The sequence below is a fragment of the Molossus molossus genome, unplaced genomic scaffold, assembly GCF_014108415.1.
Source record: "Molossus molossus isolate mMolMol1 unplaced genomic scaffold, mMolMol1.p scaffold_m16_p_7, whole genome shotgun sequence".
In the NCBI taxonomy this organism is placed as follows: Eukaryota; Metazoa; Chordata; class Mammalia; order Chiroptera; family Molossidae; genus Molossus; species Molossus molossus.
Genome location: NW_023425401.1, coordinates 57,998,727 through 58,020,238, shown reverse-complemented (window position 1 = coordinate 58,020,238; position 21,512 = coordinate 57,998,727). Strand labels below are relative to the sequence as shown.

The following is a 21,512-nucleotide window of genomic DNA, read 5'->3' as shown; positions in this document are numbered from 1 at the left end:
ACGTGCCCTTAGCGGGAACCTTAGCGGGTCTCTCTGGACTGCAGGCCGACACTCTAACCGCTGAGCCAAACTGGCCAGAGCCAATCTTATCTTTTTCTGAGGTGGTAATTCCCATACAACTATTTCCCAAGTCTAAAGAGAAAAAAGGTTCATTCTATAGACAACTATTTCATGAAACTTTGGCTTTCTTTTCCAATGATTAAAATATCAGGATTATTGCCCTGGCCGGTTTGGCTCAGTGGTTCGAATATTGGCCCAAAGACCAAAGAGTCACAGGTTCGATTCCAGTCAAGGGAACACATACCTCAGTTGAAGGTTTGATCCCTGGCCCCAGTTGGGGTTGTTCAGGAGGCAACCAATCTGTGTCTCTCTCACATGGATGCTTCTCCCTATTTCACTCTCTCTCTCCCTCCTTCCTCTCTACCCCCCCAAAAAACAAACAAAACAAAAATCAATGAAAAAACATCCTCAGGTGAGCATTTGAAATACACACACACACACACCCCAGGATTATTTATCCATTTGAGAGTTAATTGAGAAAAATATGTACTTTGATCACACCTTTTAAGTTTGGCCTAATTGTTATTCTGCCTAACGTGTATTTTTGGTTGCTATTGAGTCCATGTTTCAAAAGGTAAAACTATTCAAACTACTAATGTATTATTTAATATAAAAGCACATTAACTTACAACATTGTCAGCCCAGTCTGCTAGTACTGTTGAAATATAGTTCACAGCATTAAGAATTGCACAGTATCGAAAGCCGAGGGATGCTCTAGTCTCTTCTTTCATCACCTGAGTCAATCGTATCCTAAAATCATCTACCAAGTCCTTCTGTAACTCCAGGAACTGCAGCTTTCTGGAAGCTGTGGGAAGATTTTTATACCTGTCTGTGGAGAAAGTTAACAAGACATATGAAGGTTTTTGGTACTGTGTTAGATATAGTTACAGGTTTTTCCTACTGACATGCTTTGGTGCCTTTGACCATTCAATTATGGATCTATTTCCAAACTTTCTAAGGATATGGGTTTCACAAGTATATGTATTTGTCAAAACTCACTGAACTGTATACGTAAAATCGATGAATTTCACTGTACATAAATCACGCCTCAATTTTTTTAAAAAGGCTTATGAAACCATTATATACAAAAACCACTCCATTTCTTCAACAAATAAATTACTTTTTTTTTTTAAGTAAGGAGGAAGTAGGATAGGTTAAAATAGAGATCTACTATTTACAGGTGAAATAGTAAGATGTCTGAAATGTTCTTTAAAATACTCCAGAAAGCCCTGGCTGGTTTTTCTCAGCGGTTAGAGCATCGGCCTGCGGTCCAGAGAGACCTGGGTTCGGTTTCCGCTAAGGGCATGTACCTCAGTTGCAGTTTGTCCCCGGCCCTGGTTCGTCGTGTGGGTGGCAGCCACTCTATGTGTCCCTTTCACATCAATGTTTCTCTCTCTCTCTATTCCTCTCTCTCCCTCCCACTCTACCTGAACAAAAAAATGGAAAAATGTTCTTGGGTGAGGATAAAAAAAAAATACTCCAGAAAAAAAAAAGTTGAGGAGAAAAATGTATAATAGAGAAGTGATCATTTAAAAAAATCTTAGTAACCTGAGGGCTCATTATATTATGCTACTTTTGTGTATGTTTGAAAATTTCCCTCAGCCCTGGCTGGGTAGCTCAGTTGGTTAGAGCATCATCCCGATACGCCAAGGTTGTAAGTTTAATCCCCAGTCAGGGCACATGCTAGAATCAACCAATAAATAAGTGGAACCACAAAATTGATCTCTCTCTCCTTTCCTCTCTATAAATTCAATAAATATATGTTTCAAAGTTTTCCTTTAGGCCCTGGCCAGTGTGGCTCCATTGTTTAAGGTTTATTCCATGCACCAAGAGGTCACAGTTCAATGAAATCAGGGCACATGCCCAGTTCCGGGCCCCATCCCCAGTATGGGGTGTGCAGGAAGAATACCATCGATGTTTCTCTCTCTCCCTCTCCCTTCCTCTCTCTAAAATCCATAAAAACTTATTTTTTAAAAATTTCCTTAAAAAAAAAAACTTCCCTAATAAAAAGTTCTTTAAAAATGAGTTTTTCTAAAATTTTTGTTTGTGTTTTTCATATTTTTCTTAAGGATATGGAATTATTTACTGACTAGGCTGGAATGACACTTCTTCCGGTTACACATACAGGCCCAAGAAATGGACAACCCAGAAGAGGATGGTGGTAATGAGGGCTCAGTGGCACCTGGAAAACCAAAGGGCCTGCAGTAGGGCAATGTAGATGGCTACAGACCAGCCAGGCCTAGAGGCTGCTAGGCCACCCTCTGGCCAAAATATTCTTACACTATTAGAAGAGTTCCTATAACTCCTCAAATTCCTAAAGTTACTTTATTTTACTCTTCTGCAATCTTTGATATATCAAAGTGAAGGAAATATTTAAAATTTTGGTCAATCACCATTTACTGAAGACATAAATTAAATGACAAGAGAATTCAGGTAATAAATCAAGTTCTTATTTGTTTTTATGTAATAATTTAGGTCTTGCCCTGGCCAGTGTAGTTCAGCGGTTAGAACGTCAGCCAGCCTATGGTCCACAGAGACCAAGGTTCGCTTCCTGCTAAGGGCAGGTACCACGGTTGCAGTTTGTCCCAGGCCCTGGTTGGGTTGTGTGAGTGGCAGCCACTCGATGTGTCCCTTTCACATTGATGTTTCTCTCTCTCCCTCCTACTCTATCTGAACAAAAAATGGAAAAATGTCCTCAGGTGAGGATTTAAAAAAATAATAATTTAGGTCTTTTCCCCTCATATATACCAATGTTTAAGATCTTACTTAAATTATTCAAAATCTGAAACCTAGAATATTATGCTAGAGTTCTGCCAAAATGGAAACTGAATTTGAAGATCTTTTAATAACTACTATGTACTATTAATTTTGTTTGACTACTTGAAAAAGTAACAAAGTTTTATCTTAAAAGATTTATACTTACCAGTTATAACTAAGAGTAGCATCATAAAAGTTTCTGCACAGTCTGGAACTTTCATCTCATCCACATCAGTGATATCCTTATATTGGGATATCCAGGCAGCTTCTGAAGAAAGCATTGAGTCCATTTTTTGAAGAGCAACTGATAATGCAAAGAAAGGATTATGTCAAGTAGTTACAGATATTTCTAATTTTTCAGCTCACAACTTTTTAAAAATGATGACTTTTCTTTTTTTTTTTTCTTTTTTTGGGTACGTGCCCCTAGCGGGAATCGAACCCAGGACTCTCTGGTGCACAGGCCAATGCTCCAACCGCTGAGCCAAACTGACCAGGGCATGATGACTTTTCTATAAAAAATAACTCCACAACCTCTTAAATATAGTACTAGTTGTACTATATTTAACATGCTCTCTTTAAAGGTTAAACAAGATACTTCTCCCCGACAACCCTACCCAAAGTCTTCAAAATAGTTACATTGACTATGCAAGCTGCATCCAAAATGATTTCACCAAGAGCAGAAATATTGTACGTAAAAAAAAATCTGTAAAACAGTTGACTATATATACCTTCTACTGGTTTGAATATTACACTCTAGAAACACGTAGAGTGCAGTTACAGAGAAAACTAACATTTGATGAAAAGAAAAAAAAATGACTTCTGAAGGCAACTTGGTAAACCCTGATTAAGAAATGCTTATAGGGAGGAAAAACACCAAAAATTAATATACACAAAAAGAGACATTCTCCCCACCATATGAGCACTTACATTTTCTCTCCACAGTCAACCACCTCTGAAAACAGGTTTCCTCTGATAGAATATGCATACAATTAGCAAAAGTGCCAGGATAGCCATGAACACTGTGTAGCTCCCTTTCAAACAACAGCACCTCATCCACCAAATGACAGAAGAGATTGTCATCATAGAGCAGACAAGGAATATCAGCAGCTAACTTCTCCAGAACCAGCATCATAAGGCCCCGAGAAAATTCAAGCTAAAAGAAATACATAAGCAAGCACAAGGTAATATAAATGACAAGTTATGCATGGACATTAACACTGGAATGCTTAGGACTGAGTCTCTTACCCTTGCATTTACTGAAGAGCCCATTTTGTCTAATATAGGCTGAATCTTCTCATCCAGAAACTGTGTGTGGTTCCCAATCCACATAAGCACCTGAGCCAAGTACCATTCAGGCTAGGAAGGAGGTAAAATAGTTTGATTTCTTCAGTCATTCCAACTAGAAAGTTACAATTAAATGGCTCTATTCCATTATATACACAAAAATTAGTTGAAAATTCCTATATATAAGAGCACAATTTCTACTCTGAACTTTAAACTCATGCAAAGCTTAATAATCAAATGTTTCCTAATGTACACCCAACAAATTCTAATCATGTGGCTTACATCAATAAACTCATAAATTTACAATGTCATATATATTTAAAACCTAGCATACACAAATATATAAAATGATGAGTATTACTGATTACCTTTACATTGTTTCTTTTTTTAAAATAACATTCTAAAATAATTTTTAAACATTATTTTCTTCTCAAGGTAAATTAAGAAAAAAATTTGGCTGGTCTACATTACAAAAATTATACATACCTTAAAACAGGTATACTTGCCCTGGCCGGTTTGGCTCAGCGGTTGGAGCGTCGGCCTGCAGTCTAGAGAGACCCAGGTTCGGTTCCCGCTAAGGGCCCGTACCTCGGTTACAGTTTGTCCCTGGCCCTGGTTGGGTTGTGTGGGTGGCAACCACTCGATGTGTCCCTTTCACATCGATGTTTCTTTCTCTCTCCCTCCCCCTCCCACTCTATCTGAACAAAAAATAGAAAAATGTCCTCGGGTGAGGATAAAAAATAAAAATTAAAAAAACAGGTATACTTGTAGTAAAGGAAATGTAAGTATGCATCATTTTAAATTGTCCCTTATGATGATTATATAAACCTTCCAAGTTTTCTAGACAGGGATTCAACATTTAATGAATGGTAAATCCTTGTTGTGTACTAGATGTTAGGAATACAAAATGAGTAAGAAGCAATCTCTCATCTCAGGAGCTGCTTAGATTACTAGGGCCACTAGAATCATACTTTAAAAAGCAGCAAACATAACTCACAATTTTCTTACCTCAAATTATTATTACCTCTCTACAACTTTAGGTTTATTGCTTTGTCTCACTACTTATTGATTCTACTCTTCTATCCACCAACACCCCATCCAAAAGAGGGGGAAACCCATCAAGTACAAAAGAACAAGCTGAACTTAAGAACCAGAAATCCATGGCCACTCTACTCCTTCTTTTGCAAACATAACTGCCTACCCCTTGATTCCTTAGAAATTCTATAAAGCCAGTTATATATGACACATACAAAGCCTGGTGTAATCTGGCATTTAATAACATTTAATTCAAAGCATTTACTGAACCCCTCTGCTGCTTGCACATTACATTAGATGTAGCAAAACACAAGTATGAACAAGGTAGTACCCACCCCCTAGCAACACAAGCTTGTAATTCTCAACAAATTCAATCAAATTTCATTGAAAACAAATGCCTATGATTGTTTTTCAAATTAAATAAAATCTCACCAATATGCCCAATATACATGGGTGTAGTCCCTCAACTAAAATGTTGGAGATAAGCCGTTGCCATCATTTATCCCAATACCCTCTCTTGCATAGCTACAAATCTTCTTAGCTGCAGCACTCTTTTCAAAAGCTAATCCTCTACTATCTTTTGATGTTCACTTCTCTTTCTGATTTATTTATAAACCTGAAGGAGCAATTTACACGTGGATCCAGTTGTAAAAAGTGCCACAGCAAATGCTACAGTACACCCAAGGGAAAACTTGAGAAACTGGTTAGATGATGTGATAATGTTTAAGCTGATTCCTACAATGTATCAATACAAGTCCCAAAATATATCTATAAAGAGCAGTGATAAAACAGGAATTTACCTCTTTAGAGAAAAAAAAAAAAACATAAATGGGAATAGAATCAGATTTTAACTTAAACCAGGAAAAGTACAGGAACCCTTAACATTTGCTATTAATAAAAACTAAGGATAAGAGTTGGCAAAGCACACCTTGCTTATAACATTAGTCTGCCGGTTCCCTCTGAAGTGATACCTGAACCTCTTCTGAAGGGGATTCAGCATAATCTGGATGGGCAGGATGACAGAAGAGGATTCGGGAAGAGAGTATTTTTCTGGAAGTTGTTTTGGCTCAGTAAGTAATTCATCTCTGACATAGTCAAGTCAAGGGAAAAGAATCAAAAGTATACACACACACACACACACATATATTTTTCCAACAAAGATATAAGATACTAAGTAAAAATTATAATACTGATAATATATATAATCTACCTATAGATTAGTTAAAAAAAAAAAAAAGCATGAGAATGTTATTAGAATTAACCTGTCTTTCCTAAAATAAAAAATACTAAGAAAACACATTTAAGTAATCATTTTAGTAAATTAACACTAAGTTAATAGGTTTCCTCCCAATTGCCCATTTTTTCTATTGTCCCAAGAGACTGTGTGAGTTAAACTTGTGTGAGTCATGTATTTCAGGCTAACCTGCCCTCCCACCCACATGCAATTCACTGTGAAAGAAAACAATCTACTACTCCGTGAGCATATATAGATCAAGACCAAACCAGTACTCCCATTTGGCTTGTTGGCCACTTTCAAAAAGTTTTACTCTCTAGCCACAAATCTACCATATAAAAAATAAATTTTAGTAAGTTTTAACTCCAACAAAGATACGAGGTTTGTAGTTTCAGAAGCTGACAAAATAATGTCTCCAGGTTACTATATATCTCAGGAGCACTGACGGGTCGACTTAAGCCAACAGTTTGAGACTGAGGGGGTGTGATGAATGGCCAATGAAGCTGTGCTAAAATTTCCTCAAAATCACTGTAACAGAAAAGTACCACACATATTTCAGTAAAACACAATGATCACCAAATATCCATCTGAAAGCAATTACCATAAAATATGAGTTAATTCCTGACCTTGTAAGCCTGTCCTTGAGAATTTTATGCCAAAATTTAACAGTGGCTCTTATGAAACCAAGGAGATGAGTACAAGATGATTCCTGAAGCTTGATGTCAAGTTCTGCCATAGATGCCAGAGTAGAGGCAGCCTCAGGGACATTATTGGTCATCAGATATTGCTGAATGTTATCACTGCAAAACAAGGCAAAGCAAACTTTAAAGACAGTTCAGAATAATTCCAAATGCAGAAAAACTGCTTCTCTCTCCTGTTTTATATAAAATTACATCCAAAGAAGAAAGGAACACCACAATAAAGTGTCTTTTTTACCTGATACCCGTGTCTCTGGGACTGTGGAGTCTTCAAATTAAGCACCCTTCTAAGAACAGTGGTCTGCCTGCACCTTTCCCTTCCCACTCCTCCCAAAAGAACAGATTTGTCCTGGGTCACATTCCCTCAGGCACTGCTCATTTCTGATAAATCTGCCTTTTACATAAGTCTTTAGTATCTTAATCCAAGGGAATAATGTAGTATCTGGTAGGGTCAAGTATGAGTCTTCAATTTTTACCTACTCTGCCCAGCTCAACTTGATTATAGAAAACTTGATTATAGGCACTTGAGAGTCCAGGCCTTTCAAGTTACTGTTACCAAAGTTCCACACAAAATTGAAGGTAAGCTCTACAGCCAAGGTTGCAAACTCAAATGCCTACAAAGGCCTAATAGGGAAAGGACATTATGAAAGCAAAGTGGGTACATAGTAGAGCATCCTAAGGCTCCAGCCAATTTTTGCTAAAGTGTGGGTCTAATGTGGCCAAATCTTAAAATTTTTCTAGAGAAGAAGAAAATCAAGATTTTCATGTAAGCTCCAGACAGGAGGCTGAGTTGTTTGGAGCATCATCCTGTACACCAAAAAAGGTTGCAGGTTTAATTCCTGGTCAGGGCATATATCTAAATTGGGGGTTTGATCCCCAGTCAGAGCATGTTCAGGAAGCAACTAATGTCTTTCTTTCTTTCTTTCTTTCTCTCTTTCTCTCTCTCTCTCTCTCTCTCTTCCCCCACTTCCTCTTTCTCTAAAAATCAATTTTAAAAAATATATGTATATACACATATATATATCTCCTCAGGTGAGGATTAAAAAACTAAAGATTTTCATGTAAAATCAAATCAATTATTTAAATTATTTTAAAAAAAGCTATTTGGGCTCTATAAAACAAAACATTTATCTTAAAATGAAACATTTCTTTTGATTAAAATAACATAGTCCATATCTTAAGCTATCTAAGAATAAGAAACAAAGTGTAACCTTTTCAATAATGAATCTCAGTTCAGGAGTCACTCCCTGCAAGAAATGTGGTGAGCTTTCCACCTCTAGGCAGCCTATGCACATTCTACCTAGGTGCTTGGCCACTGTGCTGGAAGACAACTAAAGCGCTGGGACTCTTGTCTCTGGTTTGGTGTGCTGGGGCTGCTTCAGTTATGTTCCTGGGGTAGGCACAGTGCCCTCCTTACAAATAGAAATGTGTAGCCAATCATGCCAGCTATACTATGCACTAGTATTTTTCCTCTACTTTCTCCACGAGACGCTTTTGTTTTCCATTGTCACTGCTCAGTCCTCAACACGAATACTAAGCTTATGTTTATATTATTCCGTCAGCCCTTTTGGCCATCCCCTACACTCATTCTCTCGCTTTTCTTTCCTCTCCCTCACTAATAATTTTTAATAAGCTACACCCCAGCCGTGCACATTTGTGTACTCACGGTGATTGGTGAATGCACACATTTACTAGACCTATTCAGTATACATTAAAAATTATAGTAATACATATAGAAAACCTTTCTGTGAAATTAAACTTTCATACATACTTAATTTAATTTCATAAATGTGTCTACATAAGTAAAAACAGGTAAACTAACTAATTTGTCAATTTTTTAACACATGCATTCAGAAAACCTATTTTATCATATAATAGATAATTTTGGCTTTAATGGACACCCCCTCACCCAAATTAGTCTGTTATATCCAGGTTTTAGTGTAGCTAAAACAAAGCAAGGATGAACTAATACAGTTTAGAGAAGCTTAGAGACTAAATCATGAAATCAAATAATCTGCCAGTCTAGGCAGAAATGTTAATTTAGCTTGTTTGAAAGGTAATACTAGACACAATCAACCACCAGTGATATGTATTCAATTCAAAAAGAAGTACTTTTTTCTCTACCCATGGTAGAACGCTGTTATTCATCTAAGAACACTTGTAGCTCTTATTAGATAATTCCCACTGAAAAAAATTCACATTATAGTGAAAGCAATCTATTTCATTAAGTGACCATGTCTAATAAGTAAAAGTAAAAAGGAATGTTATTACACTGAGAGGATATTTTATTAATCTAGCATTACAAAAAAGTCATTTTTATCATGTGTTCACAATACAACTGTAGGACTTAACATTTTTACTTACTTTCTTTCAAATGCAAATTAAGGTCCTTGAAAAGTTTATGTTCATTCACAATAAAAGAAAAAAATAGCCCTGGCCAGTTTGGCTCAGCAGTTAGAGCGTCCGCCTGCGGTCCAGAGAGACCCAGGTTCGGTTTCCGCTAAGGGGACTACCTTGGTTACAGTTTGTCCCCGGCCCTGGTTGGGTCGTGTGGGTGGCAACCACTTGATGTGTCCCTTTCACATCGATGTTTCTCTCTCTCTCTCTCTGTCTCTCTCTCTCTCCCTCCCACTCTATTTGAACAAAAAATAGAAAAATGTCCTCGGGTGAGGATAAAAAAAAAAAAGAGTAATTATCATTTGGGTGATGGGTATGCAGTGCAATATACATCTTGTTACATAGATACCCACACCTGAAACCTATATGATATTAACCAATGTCACCTCAATAAATTTAAAAAATAAATTAAATAAAAATAAACATTATCATAATGCTATTTTCATAATAATTGATAAGATTACATTATTATAATCTTTAATTAACTGAATTATTTAATGGCATGCATGCAATCTCTAAGACAGAGTCTAAAAGGAAAATAATAATTGTTAAGAACAAAGAAATCCATTTTGCTCTGTCTAGTGTGGCTCAGCAGTTAGAGCATAAGCCCATGGTCCAAAGGGTCATAGGTTCGATTCCTGGTCAAGGGCACATGCCTGGGTTGTAGGTTCGACCCCTGGCCCTGGTTGGAGTCATGCGGGAGGCAGCCAATCAATATGTCTCTCTTTCTTCCTCCCTCCCTCCTATTCTAAAAAAGAAAAGAAAAGAAACCCATTTTACCTTAGTTCTTCAATTTGTGAAATCCATTTAAGGTAAGCAAGATGCCGTTCAATTTCTTCAATTTGGTTAAGCATGGCCCCAAGATCTTCCATCCAGGGCTGTGCAGTCAGCAAATGGCTATTAATGGAACTAAAGAGATGAGTCTCTTGCTCCAGAAACTGAGTAAGAAGCTGCTTTGATTCTTCTGCATTTTTTAAGGCATTCTGAATTCTTTTAGGGATTTCTGATGAAATTGTAAGTACCTGACCATACCAGAAACAAAAAACAGCAGCAATCAGATAAAATTTTCATAACCTTTTTAAATTAGCTCATTGCTTCAAAATATATGTGTGTTCTAATAGAATTGAAAATTGTCAAGTAAAAGCTTTAGTTTAATTTCAAAAGAAATTAGTTTCTGGCCTGGCCGGTGTGGTTCAGTGGTTGAGCATCGACCCCCATGCACCAAGAGGTTGCTGGTTTGATTCCCAGTCAGGGCACATGCCCAGATTGTGGGCCAAATCTCCAGTGGGGGGCATGCAGGAGGTGACCAATCAATGTTTTCTCTCCTCAATGTTTCTATCTCTCTCCTTCTCCTTTCTAAAATCAATAAAGAGAAAAAAAAAAATTTTTTTATAAATAAATAATCAGTAAAGAGCCCTGGCCAATTTGGCCCATGGACCAGAGAGTCTCAGGTTCGGTTCCCGCTAAGGGCATGCACCTCGGTTGGAGTTTGTCCCCGGCCCCGGTTGGGGTCGTGTGGGTGGCAACCACTCAATGTGTCTCACATTGATGTTTCTCTCTCTTCCCCCCTCTCTCCCTTCCGCTCTATCTAAAGATAAATGGGAAAATGTCCTCGAGTGAGGATTAAAAAAAAAAAAATCAATAGAGAAAAAAAAGATTTTTCTTAAACAAAAACATAAAAAACCTATTTAAAAAAGAAAAGAAATTGGTTTCTGCATCCTATACCAACCAATCCTATGTAGGGAGAGGTTATCACACTGGTCCCCAGTACGTATCTATGGATCTGCCTTCATGAAGCTCAGTATGTTCAGAGTCCAGCCATATGGAAGACATATACAAATATGAGGCATCAGTACAATATAAAAAATATTATAGAAGAATTTCAATTTAATCACCACTGATTACAGACTTACTCTGTAGCAGGCACTGTGCTAGGGATAGACATAAATAAGACACAGCATCTGCCCTTAGATTCAGTTGGTATGGAAGAAAGTTATAAGTAAATATTTCAAAAGTGGATTGATGAAATAAAAGAGATGCTAGATGCAATGGTGTACTAAGGTAGTGCTTCCTAAACCAGAATGGCCAGAAAAATTACCTAGAGATCTTATTACAATGCCAATTCAAACTCAGTAGGTCTGAAGTAGGGACTGAGATTCTGCATTTTTAACAAGCTCCACACTTTGAGTAGGAAGGTTTTGAGGTACAAGGCAATTGTGCTTGCATGGCTCATGCACAGACCTTTGCCAGATGGGTAGGAATTTTTTAGGGAACTATGGAAGGAAAGAACATTCCAGACAGAGGAACAGCTCAGTCATGATCGATGAACAGCAAAGATCTGACTAGGGCACAGAATACAGTTCAAAGAAACACGGAAAGAAGAGATGAGCGTAAATACATAGGGAGAGACCAGATCACAGGTAGTATCCTGTGCCCCAGAAGAATGTGAGCTTTTTCCATTAAGAGGTTTCTTGTTTGTTTCATTTAATCCTTACCTGAGGATATTTTGCCATTAATTTTTAGATAGAGTGGAAGAAGGGGAGAGAGAGAGAGAGAGAGAGAGAGAGAGAGAGAGAGAGGAGAGAGAGAGAGAGAGAGAGAGAGAGAGAGAGAGAGAGAGAGAAACATTGATGTGAGGGAGACACATTGATTGGTTGCCTCCCACATGACCCTGACTACTGGGCTGGGGATCGAACCTGCAATCCAGATACATACCCTTGACGGGGAATCGAATCAAACCTGTTAAGCCAAACCGGCCACGGTTCCAGAGTGTTATAAAGTATATATACAAATGACAAAATACTGACCCTAAATCTGACCTAAGTTTTAAAAATACTAGATATAATAAATACCAAATCTTAATTAGTTTCTCTTATACTTAACAAATAGTTTCAATAACCAGGGTTCTTTAAAAAGTTACCTTGAGCCTGGCTGGTGTGGCTCAGTGGTTGAGCATCAACCCATGTACCAGGAGGTCAAATGGTATGGTTCCCGGTCAGGGCACATGCCCAGCTTCTGGGCCTAATCCCCAGTGAGGGGCATACAGGAGGTGGCAGGTCGACATTCTCTCTCATCAATGTTTCTATTTCTCTCTCCATCTCCCTTCTTCTCTAAGATCAATAAAGAAAAAATTATTTTTATTGATCCCTGGCCAGTTTGGTTCAGTGATTAGGGTGTAGGCATCTGGACCAAAGGGTCTGAGGTTTGATTCTGGCCAAGGGCATGTACCTGGGTTGCAGGTTCGATCCCTGGCCTGGTCGAGGTCATAAGGGAGGTAACCAATTGATGTGTCTCTTTCACATCAATGTTTCTCCCTCTCTCTCCCTCCTCCCTTTCTCTCTCCCTCCCACTCTAAAGATCAATGGAAAAGTACCCTTGGGTGAGGATAAAAAAAATTTAAGCCCTGGCCAGTTTGGCTCAGCGGTTAGAGCGTCGGCCTGCGGTCTGGAGAGACCCGGGTTCGGTTCCCGCTAAGGGCACGTACTTCGGTTGCAGTTTGTCCCCGGCCCTGGTTGGTCGTGCGGGTGGCAGCCACTCGATGTGTCCCTTCACGTCGATGTTTCTCTCTCTCCCTTCCTCTCTCTCCCTCCCACTCTATCTGTACAAAAAATGGAAAAATATCCTCGGGTGAGGATTAAAAAAAAAAAAAATTTAAAAAGAGTTTTTAATAAGGGAATAATTCAGTTAGATTTATGACTCAGAAAGGTAAGGTGATAAACAATTATGTTTATTCTCATATTATTTGTAATAATAAAAACAGAGAACAGCAAAAATGTCCAGCAAAAGGGCCTGGTTAAATACATTATGTACGTATAGCAATATTTGAATATCATAAAACCATTTAAAAAGATAGATTTGTTGATAGGAAAGCAAGTCCTATATTACCTTAATCATAAAAAGTTAAGCTATGCATACTTCAAATATATATGTTGGTATATACATAAAAGATTTAACTATATAACTATATTGTATAATATTTGCTTTATTTACATACAAAATTTCTATAAGGGATAGAAAAGAAACTTCCTGTGGCAGTATGAAGAGTACATAAGATAGACAAACTACCATCAAATGCAAGAGAAAATGCAGCCCTAAACTGAGGTGGTGTAAGCAGGGGTGAGAACAAGGGTACAGACACCAGAGGTGTTAAGAAAGCAAAACTCTGGTGATATGGGAAGAGTAAAGATGATGAGGAGCAATCTGGGAAGGCTCCTAGGTTTCAGACCTGAGTGACAGGTACCATTTTCCAAGATAGGGAAGCATTTTAAGCAATGGATTAGCACAGTTTTTGACATGCTGAATTTAAGGACTTCAGCAAAAGCTTCCATGGTCTTCAGGGAAACAAGCCTGATTCCAGTGGGTCACAGAGCAAATGGAAAATTAGGAAGAGGACATAGATATAAAGTAAGATGACTTTTTGAAGAAGCCTAAAAGTAAAAGGAAGGGACTGACACCTACTAAAAGATGAGGGGTGGGGAGAAATATATTGTTTGTTTAGGTTTTAAGGAAAAGATCTAGGTATGTCCATAAGCTGAGAGGATAGGACTGACTGAGGAACAAAAAATAAAATTATAAAAAAGTGAAGCAAGTTCACAGAGCCAGCAGGTAGAATCGGGATACAAGGATTGCCTTTCATTGATCCTCTGCTGAATTAATAAGTAGGAATGGTTCCCTGCTCAGTGTGGCTCAGTTGGTTGAGTGCCATCCAAGCATGAAAAGGTTGCTGGTTAGATTCCCGTTAAGTGCACATACCCAGGTTGCAAATTTGATCCCCAGTTAGGTGCGTACTTCTCTTTCACATCAATGTTTCTCTCTCTCCTTTCCTTTCTCTCTAAAATCAATAAAAACATATTTTTTAAAAAGATGTAGGAATGGTGACAAGCCAGTTTGAGGTAGACTGTTCAATAGATTCATGCTAGAAGCTGTAATTTTTTTGTTAGGGATAAGGACAGAAAGGACAGGTGAGGTAGGTGTCTTGGGGAGAATTTGAAAGAACAGCTGAGGGGAGTAGCAGAGGGGTCAACCTTCTCATGAAAGGACAAACAGGTGAACAGAAGACCACATATGTGGGCTCACATCCCTCCACCCAGCTGTGTGATTTCCTCCAGGAGAGCCCACAGCCACTTGCCTGCAGGAATGCAGAGGAGGACAGGGATGCACTAAACAGAGCTTAGCAATAACGTGGTAAAAACACAGAAAGAGAACAGAGGTGCTGGGGACGGAAAACACAAGATGGCTGACAACCTAGAGCTAACACACCAATATACCCATGCAGAGCTTACTTAACCCCATTTAGAGATCCATTCAGTAGTTACACAATACAAATCTCATCTTTGACAGACACACTTGCAAGTACAGGGACCCATTTATTTTTTTTAAGATTACAATCATGGGGATTTTTAAAAATTATTTTAAGTAAGATGATCACTGTAAAAAAAAATCTTGAAAATACAGAAAGATATAAAGAAAATACATCATTTGTTAAAACCATCCAGAAATAACCATTATTATGTTATACTTATTTTCATGTTTTCTCCCAATTGGTGCATATATAAAAAATTTTAAATGATGGTGTTATAAAACTTTTGTATACCATGAAATTATTTACTTGTAAAAGCACATTAAAATTGTATGAAGCTACTTAAAATGTTAGCCATCATTGTTTCCAAAACATAAATCATATCAGTAGGAACTATGTCTTCTATATATTTTGTTAATTACCTAGTCCTTAAAATCCATTAAAGAGTTTAAAATAATTAGACTATCTGTCACAATCTATATAATCAAAATTCCCTTTCTAATAATGGTTATGTTTATATTAACTATGATTATACTACTGATATTGTCAGTGAGTTTTAATACTTGCCTGTTCTTCTAACTGCATTTTACTTTCTGTCATCTGTTCTATGAGTTTATCAAGTTTCTTTAAAGATTTAAGGTCATTTCCAACTTCCTTTTCTAAAAATGCAGACACATAAGAAGGAAGATCACCATTATCTGTATCTTCACTGACTTGTTCATTTGCAACAAGAGCTGCAATATTTATGTCACCTAAAATGAAAGAAAAGCAATTAATCAATACCAGCAAGTACTATAGAGTTAAAGGAAATACAAAAGATATACAAGGCACTATACCTACCCTCAAAAGTTAACAATTTAAAGAAAATACTATCTATATATGGTAAATAGATAGATATATACTCAAAATGGCTTATGCATCCACTGAAGTATACAGTCCAAAGTGAGATTCTTTTCATGGCAAATAAACTGGTCTTAGACTAATTTGTACTGGACTTTTTTTGTTTTAATCTTCACCCAAGGACATGCTTAGAGAGAGGAAAAGAGAGAGAGAAAGAGAGAGAGAGCGCGCGCATTTCTTAGAGAAGAGTGGTAGCAGAGATAACAATAGCTTTTGGTAGCTTTGTTCTCATCCCATTTAGTATATATCTCCCAGAGTCCACTCTTTATAATAATTTGCCATTTTTACTTAAACAAAACACTTAAGAAAACAAATTTCTAGTAAACACATAATCCATTGCAAAGGAATTATTCTCCACTGCCCTAAATGTGTGGACTAACAGTCCTGCTGCTCTTTTCCAGAGTATCTCTAGCTATGCCTTTGCTGACCGTCTGTGCCAGGGTGGCTTTCTGACCGTGTCCCGAACCCACAGAAACCTGAAGGCTCACAGTTGGCTGCCATGTCGTTCCCCTTCCACTCCACCCGAGTGTGCTAAGATAAACTATTTCCCTTTGAAGTATCTGTTTCCATGTGTAAGATATCCCCTTTTGCTTACTTATGGTTTGCTTTTTCCTGGAGAAGTTTAGAAAACCTGAATTTGGGGTCAAACTTGGTATAATGGTAACTCCATTTCACTGTGCAGTCATTAAGTTCCCTGATATTAAATATGCTCAACTCTACTCAGTCCACAACTTGGATTATTCCATATATAGGGCTTAATCTCCCTAGATTTGAGTAGTACATAGGGATTAAAAATGAAAACAAAAACAATATAAAATTTTAGACCGATTCCAAATGAAAATAAATGCTATAAAATAAGGTCCCAGAAAAAGCAAGAGTGGACCTCATGGAAACAAAACATTAGAATAAATGTGAACATACAGTGCATTTCTCTACTTTAGATTTGCCTGAAGGATTTGGTCCTCTCTAAAGAAACCATTCATGGTGAGTTTATGAACAAATTAAAAGCTTAACTGATCTAGCATATATTTAGAAACAAGGACTATAACAATTTCTTTAAAAAAAAAGAAATATATATATGCATAACCAATGGACAGACAACAGTGCAGTGAAGGTGGTGAGAAGAGCAGGGAGGAGGGTGTCAATGGGGGAAAAAAGGAGGGACATCATAATACTTTCAACAATAAAGAAAAAAGGTGTGTGGTCCAGCCAGTGTGGCTTAGTGGTTGAGCATCTACCCATACACCAAGAGGTCTTTGGTTTGATTCCTAGTCAGGACACATGCCCAGGTTGTGGACCCGATTCCCAGTGGGGAGTATGCAGGAGGCTGCCAATCGATGTTCTCTCTCATCAATGTTTGTATCTCTCTCTCCCTCTCACTTCCTCTTTCTCTAAAATCAATAAAGAAAAAAAAATTAAAAAAAAAAAAAAGGCATGTGCATGAGGGGTAAAGTTGAGGGAACAATACGGAGCTTCCTGGGGAGCAGTATTAGTTGAATTTCACCTCTATTATTCCTTGGAGCAATCCTTATATAACTTGGCTCTTTACCAAAAATAAAGTTTTAAGAAAGCAGCAATGATGCTCTGGCTGGTTTGGCTCAGTGGTTGGAACATCAGCCTGAGGACCAGAGAGTCCTGGGCATGTACCAAAAAAAAAAAAAAAGCAGCAATGAGAGAAAGGGAAGAGGTTATAATCAGCCTCATTACAAAACAATTGTCACTTCTGATAAAATAAAAATATGAATAAATATGTGTGTCCACAGCCCTGGCCAGTTTAGTTCAGCAGTTAAAGCGTCAGCCTGCGGTCCAGAGAAACCTGGATTCGGTTCCCGCTAAGGGCACGTACCTTGGTGCCAGTTTGTCCCCAGCCCTGGTTGGGTCATGTGGGGAGGCAGCCATTCGATGTATCCCTTTCACGTCGATGTTTCTCTCTCTCTCTCTCTCTCTCCCCCCCCCCTCTCCCTCCCGCTCTATCTGAACAAAAAATGAAAAAATGTCCTCAGATGATGATGAGGAAAAAAAAAAAAGATATGTCTACATTGAAAATGTAACAATTATAATTTATGTAAAGATTAACAAAATATATACCTGTGCGTTTAGTACTGTGTATGGTCCTCTCCTCAACCCCCCCAAAATAAATTTACCTTCATTTTATTCAAGTTGTAAGAATTAAAAGCCTGTTCAGCCCTGGCCAGTTTAGTTCAACGGTTAGAACATTGGTCTGTGGTCCCGAGAGACGCGGGTTCGGTTCCCGCTAAGGGTGCATACCTCGGTTGCAGTTTGTCCCTGGCCTTGGTTGGGGTCGTATGGGTGGCAGCCACTCAATGTGTCCCTTTCACGTCGATGTCTCTCTCTCTCTCTCTCTCTCTCTGTTCCTCTCTCTCCCTCCCACTCTACCTGAACAAAAAATGGAAAAATGTCCTCAGGTGAGGATAAAAAAAGCCTGTTCATATGAGAACCAGTTGCCCATCAGTAGGTAGAAGCAAAACTAGCATGTCTATGCCTCAGCTTCCTAACTATAAATTATAACATTTTCACAGCCTACACTTAAAGGTTGTAAATGGGACTAAAATACATGTTTTCTGATTCTCCTCCCAATATTCTTATTTTCTTCTCCTTCAAATATGAGCAGAATTGGCTGGTCCACATCAAACTTTATTAATATAGAAAACCATTTGCTCTTACATACAGGAGTCACAATGTCTTTTTTTTTTCAATTTATCTTAAAAAAAAAACAAGTGAGTTATATATCTGCAGACACAGGCCAGGCTATGTGCAGATGGAATATTTGTGAATGCTAAGATTGCTGTAGCTTAGAGAGTAAATTTTATCTTCACTTTTTTTTTTTTTTTTAATCCTCACCCGAGGACATTTTTTCATTTTTTGTTCAGATAGAGTGGGAGGGAGAAAGAGGAAGAGAGAGAGAGAGAGAGAGAAACATCGACGTGAAAGGGACACATCGAGTGGCTGACACCCGCACGACCAACCAGGGCCAGGAACAAACTGCAACCGAGGTACGTGCCCTTAGCGGGAACTGAACCTGGATCTCTCTGTACCGCAGGCCAACGCTCCAACCGCTGAGCCAAACCGGCCAGGGCTATCTTCACTTTTTGTTGTTGTTAATCCTCACCCGAGATATTTTTCCATTGATTTTTTATTTTAGTTTTAGTTTTTTTTTATCCTCACCCGAGGACATTTTTTCCATTTTTTTGTTGAGGTAGAGTGGGAGGGAGAGAGAGAGAGAGAGAGAGAGAGAGAAACATCGATGTGAAAGGGACACATCGAGTGGCTGCCACCTGCACGACCAACCAGGGCCGGGGACAAACTGCAACCGAGGTACGTGCCCATAGCGGGAACCGAACCCGGGTCTCTCGGGACCGCAGGCCGATGCTCTAACCGCTGAGCAAAACTGGCCAGGGCTCCATTGATTTTTTAGATAGAATGGAAGGGGGGAAGGGAGACAGAGAGAGAAACATCAATGTGAGAGAGACAAATCAATTGGTTGCCTCCTGCACAACCAGACCTGCAACCCAGGTACATGCCCTTGACAAGAATTGAACCCAAGACCCTTCAGTCTTCGGGCTGACACTCTAACTACTGAACCAAACTGGCAAGGGCCAATCTTCACTTTTGAAAAAAAATTACACTCTTTTGATATAACCATTTAAATGCAGCATAGTACATTCTTAGTCAAATTACATTCTTCAAAATAACACATTAGTAATTTGGAGGTTTTTATGTCTCTCCTTTTCTCTCTTTTTTGTAAAGAACACTCCTAATTGCAAAGTTGCACAAGCCAAAGGAGGGACAAGGACAAAGTCTACAGTCTGTGTCCATCATTTTATTAATATGATAGCTCAACATGTTAATATCAGTAGGCAATGTAAAGGGCAAGCCTAGCTACTAAAGCTAACATGGTAACATGGGCACCCTTTCTCTTACGCCTTATTCCCAAACTAATTTCTATGATCAGAAGAACCAAAAACCCTCTGAGAGAATTGCTGTTATATGCTTTTCCTTTCCTCCCCTCAAAATTTCACTTCAAAAGCCCCTTAAGATTCTTTAATTTCCAAAAGCCTGCCATGATTAGCAATGAGCTAAGTAAAGTGACAAATGTCCCTATCCCTGTCATATGCTCCTGTGCTTAGTAGGAAATGGAGGTATTATTAACCTTTTCTCTCTTCCTTGTCCAGTCCAAGAATCAGAAATCAAGTTATCTACTGTGTTCTTCTCAGATCAATTTTTAAGTGCAAATTTACTGGTCAAGTATGTTAGATCGCCGAGGGAGGAACGTCATGAGGAACAATATTTTATTCAGGACAACTGTAAAGCAGACAGGCTGTGTCGCGGGGTCCTGAATAAAATTCTGTTCCTATATCACTTTGGCCTGGTGAGTTCCTCCCACGAGGATATAACAAAGTACAAGTAAACAATGATCACTTGCTTCCTTTGAACCCAATTAAGGTGTTGGTCTTCTCTCCTAGAACTTTAGCCCCTCCAAATTCCTGATGCTTAATAAGTCAGTGCCTCACTGAAGTAACAGGCAGGCCACAATCATTATGAATCTAGTATGATGGACAGATCCCCAGTGAAACCACACAAGTCCCTACACTAGGTAGGGCTCTGGAAATGCTCTTCTCCCAATCATCCCATATTTCACAATTTTAGAAAGACAAAAATATGTGTATAACTATAATCAGTATTTAATATTATACAAGCATACTGTACAGAAAAAACGACACTTCATCTAAAAGACCGTTCTCGGATGCAAGGCCCGAGGGCTGAGCTTGGAGAAATGGCTTGGTAGACAGTGCTAAGGTGTATGGAGTCTGCTTACTTTTCTCCTCCACGTTCTTCCTTCCATCACCACTTTCAGAGCAGCTCTAGAAGGAGAACAGGTGTGACAAACACATTAAGACTGAAGTGATAAATGGAACTCATAAAGGTTCCCAGAGGACACCCACTGGTGGGCAGCGAGGTCCCAAACCCCTTCCTCTGGGGCCTTCCTGAGCAGCCAGAACCGTCTGATACAGGTTTCAGAGTCTCCTCCCCAGGACCGCGGGCGTTACCTTGCCCAGCCACCAGGGCTACCTCCCCAGAGGGATGTGTCCTTAAACCGGCATCGCCACAGCACGGCGTGGAACGACCTCCCCTGGGCGGTCTGTGCCACCTCAACAGATTGTAAGGCCATCTCCCCAGGCCACGGGAACCACGTCCTCACGCTGGCCGCCGGGGCCACCTCACTGAAACACTATCCCTTAGTCGAGATCTGGGTCCCTCCCCGGCCACCAGGGCCGTCTCACCGGAGTTGCCGGCCTCTCGCCGATCTGGCCGGCCGGGAGCATCCCGCCTCCGCGCGAGTCCTCTGCTCCAAGCGCAGCCAGCGTGGACTGTGGACTCCGGCTCCCGCCAGCTCAGGCTCGCAGTCTGCAGGGTTGAGCGACAGGCGACTTCCTCCCATCTCTATGGTTTCTTCCTCTTCTCCCAGAGAGGGCCCGCCCGCGGGTCTGTGCGGTGGTGCCGCCTGCCGGCAGTGCGCCGAGCCGGCCGCTCAGGAGGCGGGCCCCTCCCCGGAGGCTCTGGGGAGAAAGGGAGGCGGTCCTCCCCAACCTGTGTAAAACTTCCTCCAGCACGCTGAGGCCCTTAATGATGGAGACTGAAAGTATTCGCTCGTCGCCCAGCCGGTGGCTGCGAGGATTGAGCGTCACCCCATGGACTGAGAGGTCCCAGTTGGATTCCTGGCCAGGGCACATTGCCCAGGTTAAGGGGTTGATCCCCGGTAGGGGTCATGCAGGAGGCGGCCGATCAGCTGTTTCTCTCTCTCCCTTCCTTCTCTTTAAAAAAATCA

General features: G+C 39.5%; 1 protein-coding gene across 3 annotated transcripts in view; it reads right to left on the bottom strand.

The window, feature by feature from the left end:
* RINT1 (RAD50 interactor 1) overlaps positions 1–21,071 on the bottom strand; it is a 33,809-nt gene extending 12,738 nt beyond the window's left edge. Inside the window, exons 1-11 of one of the 3 annotated variants that reach the window (XM_036246780.1) lie at positions 20,968–21,071; positions 20,502–20,547; positions 15,332–15,516; positions 10,246–10,487; positions 6,997–7,170; positions 6,749–6,898; positions 6,065–6,221; positions 4,063–4,173; positions 3,745–3,970; positions 2,984–3,121; positions 690–889 (exon numbers count right to left, since the gene is read on the bottom strand). In XM_036246780.1, the coding sequence (XP_036102673.1) occupies positions 690–889; positions 2,984–3,121; positions 3,745–3,970; positions 4,063–4,173; positions 6,065–6,221; positions 6,749–6,898; positions 6,997–7,170; positions 10,246–10,487; positions 15,332–15,516; positions 20,502–20,547; positions 20,968–21,009 (1,671 nt within the window). In that variant the 5' untranslated portion in view covers positions 21,010–21,071. Of the gene's footprint in view, positions 1–689; positions 890–2,983; positions 3,122–3,744; positions 3,971–4,062; positions 4,174–6,064; positions 6,227–6,748; positions 6,899–6,996; positions 7,171–10,245; positions 10,488–15,331; positions 15,517–20,501; positions 20,548–20,967 lie in introns of those variants that run through there. The other 2 variants (XM_036246781.1, XM_036246782.1) reach the window with 2 other exon arrangements.
* Between the last annotated feature and the right edge of the window lie 441 nt (positions 21,072–21,512).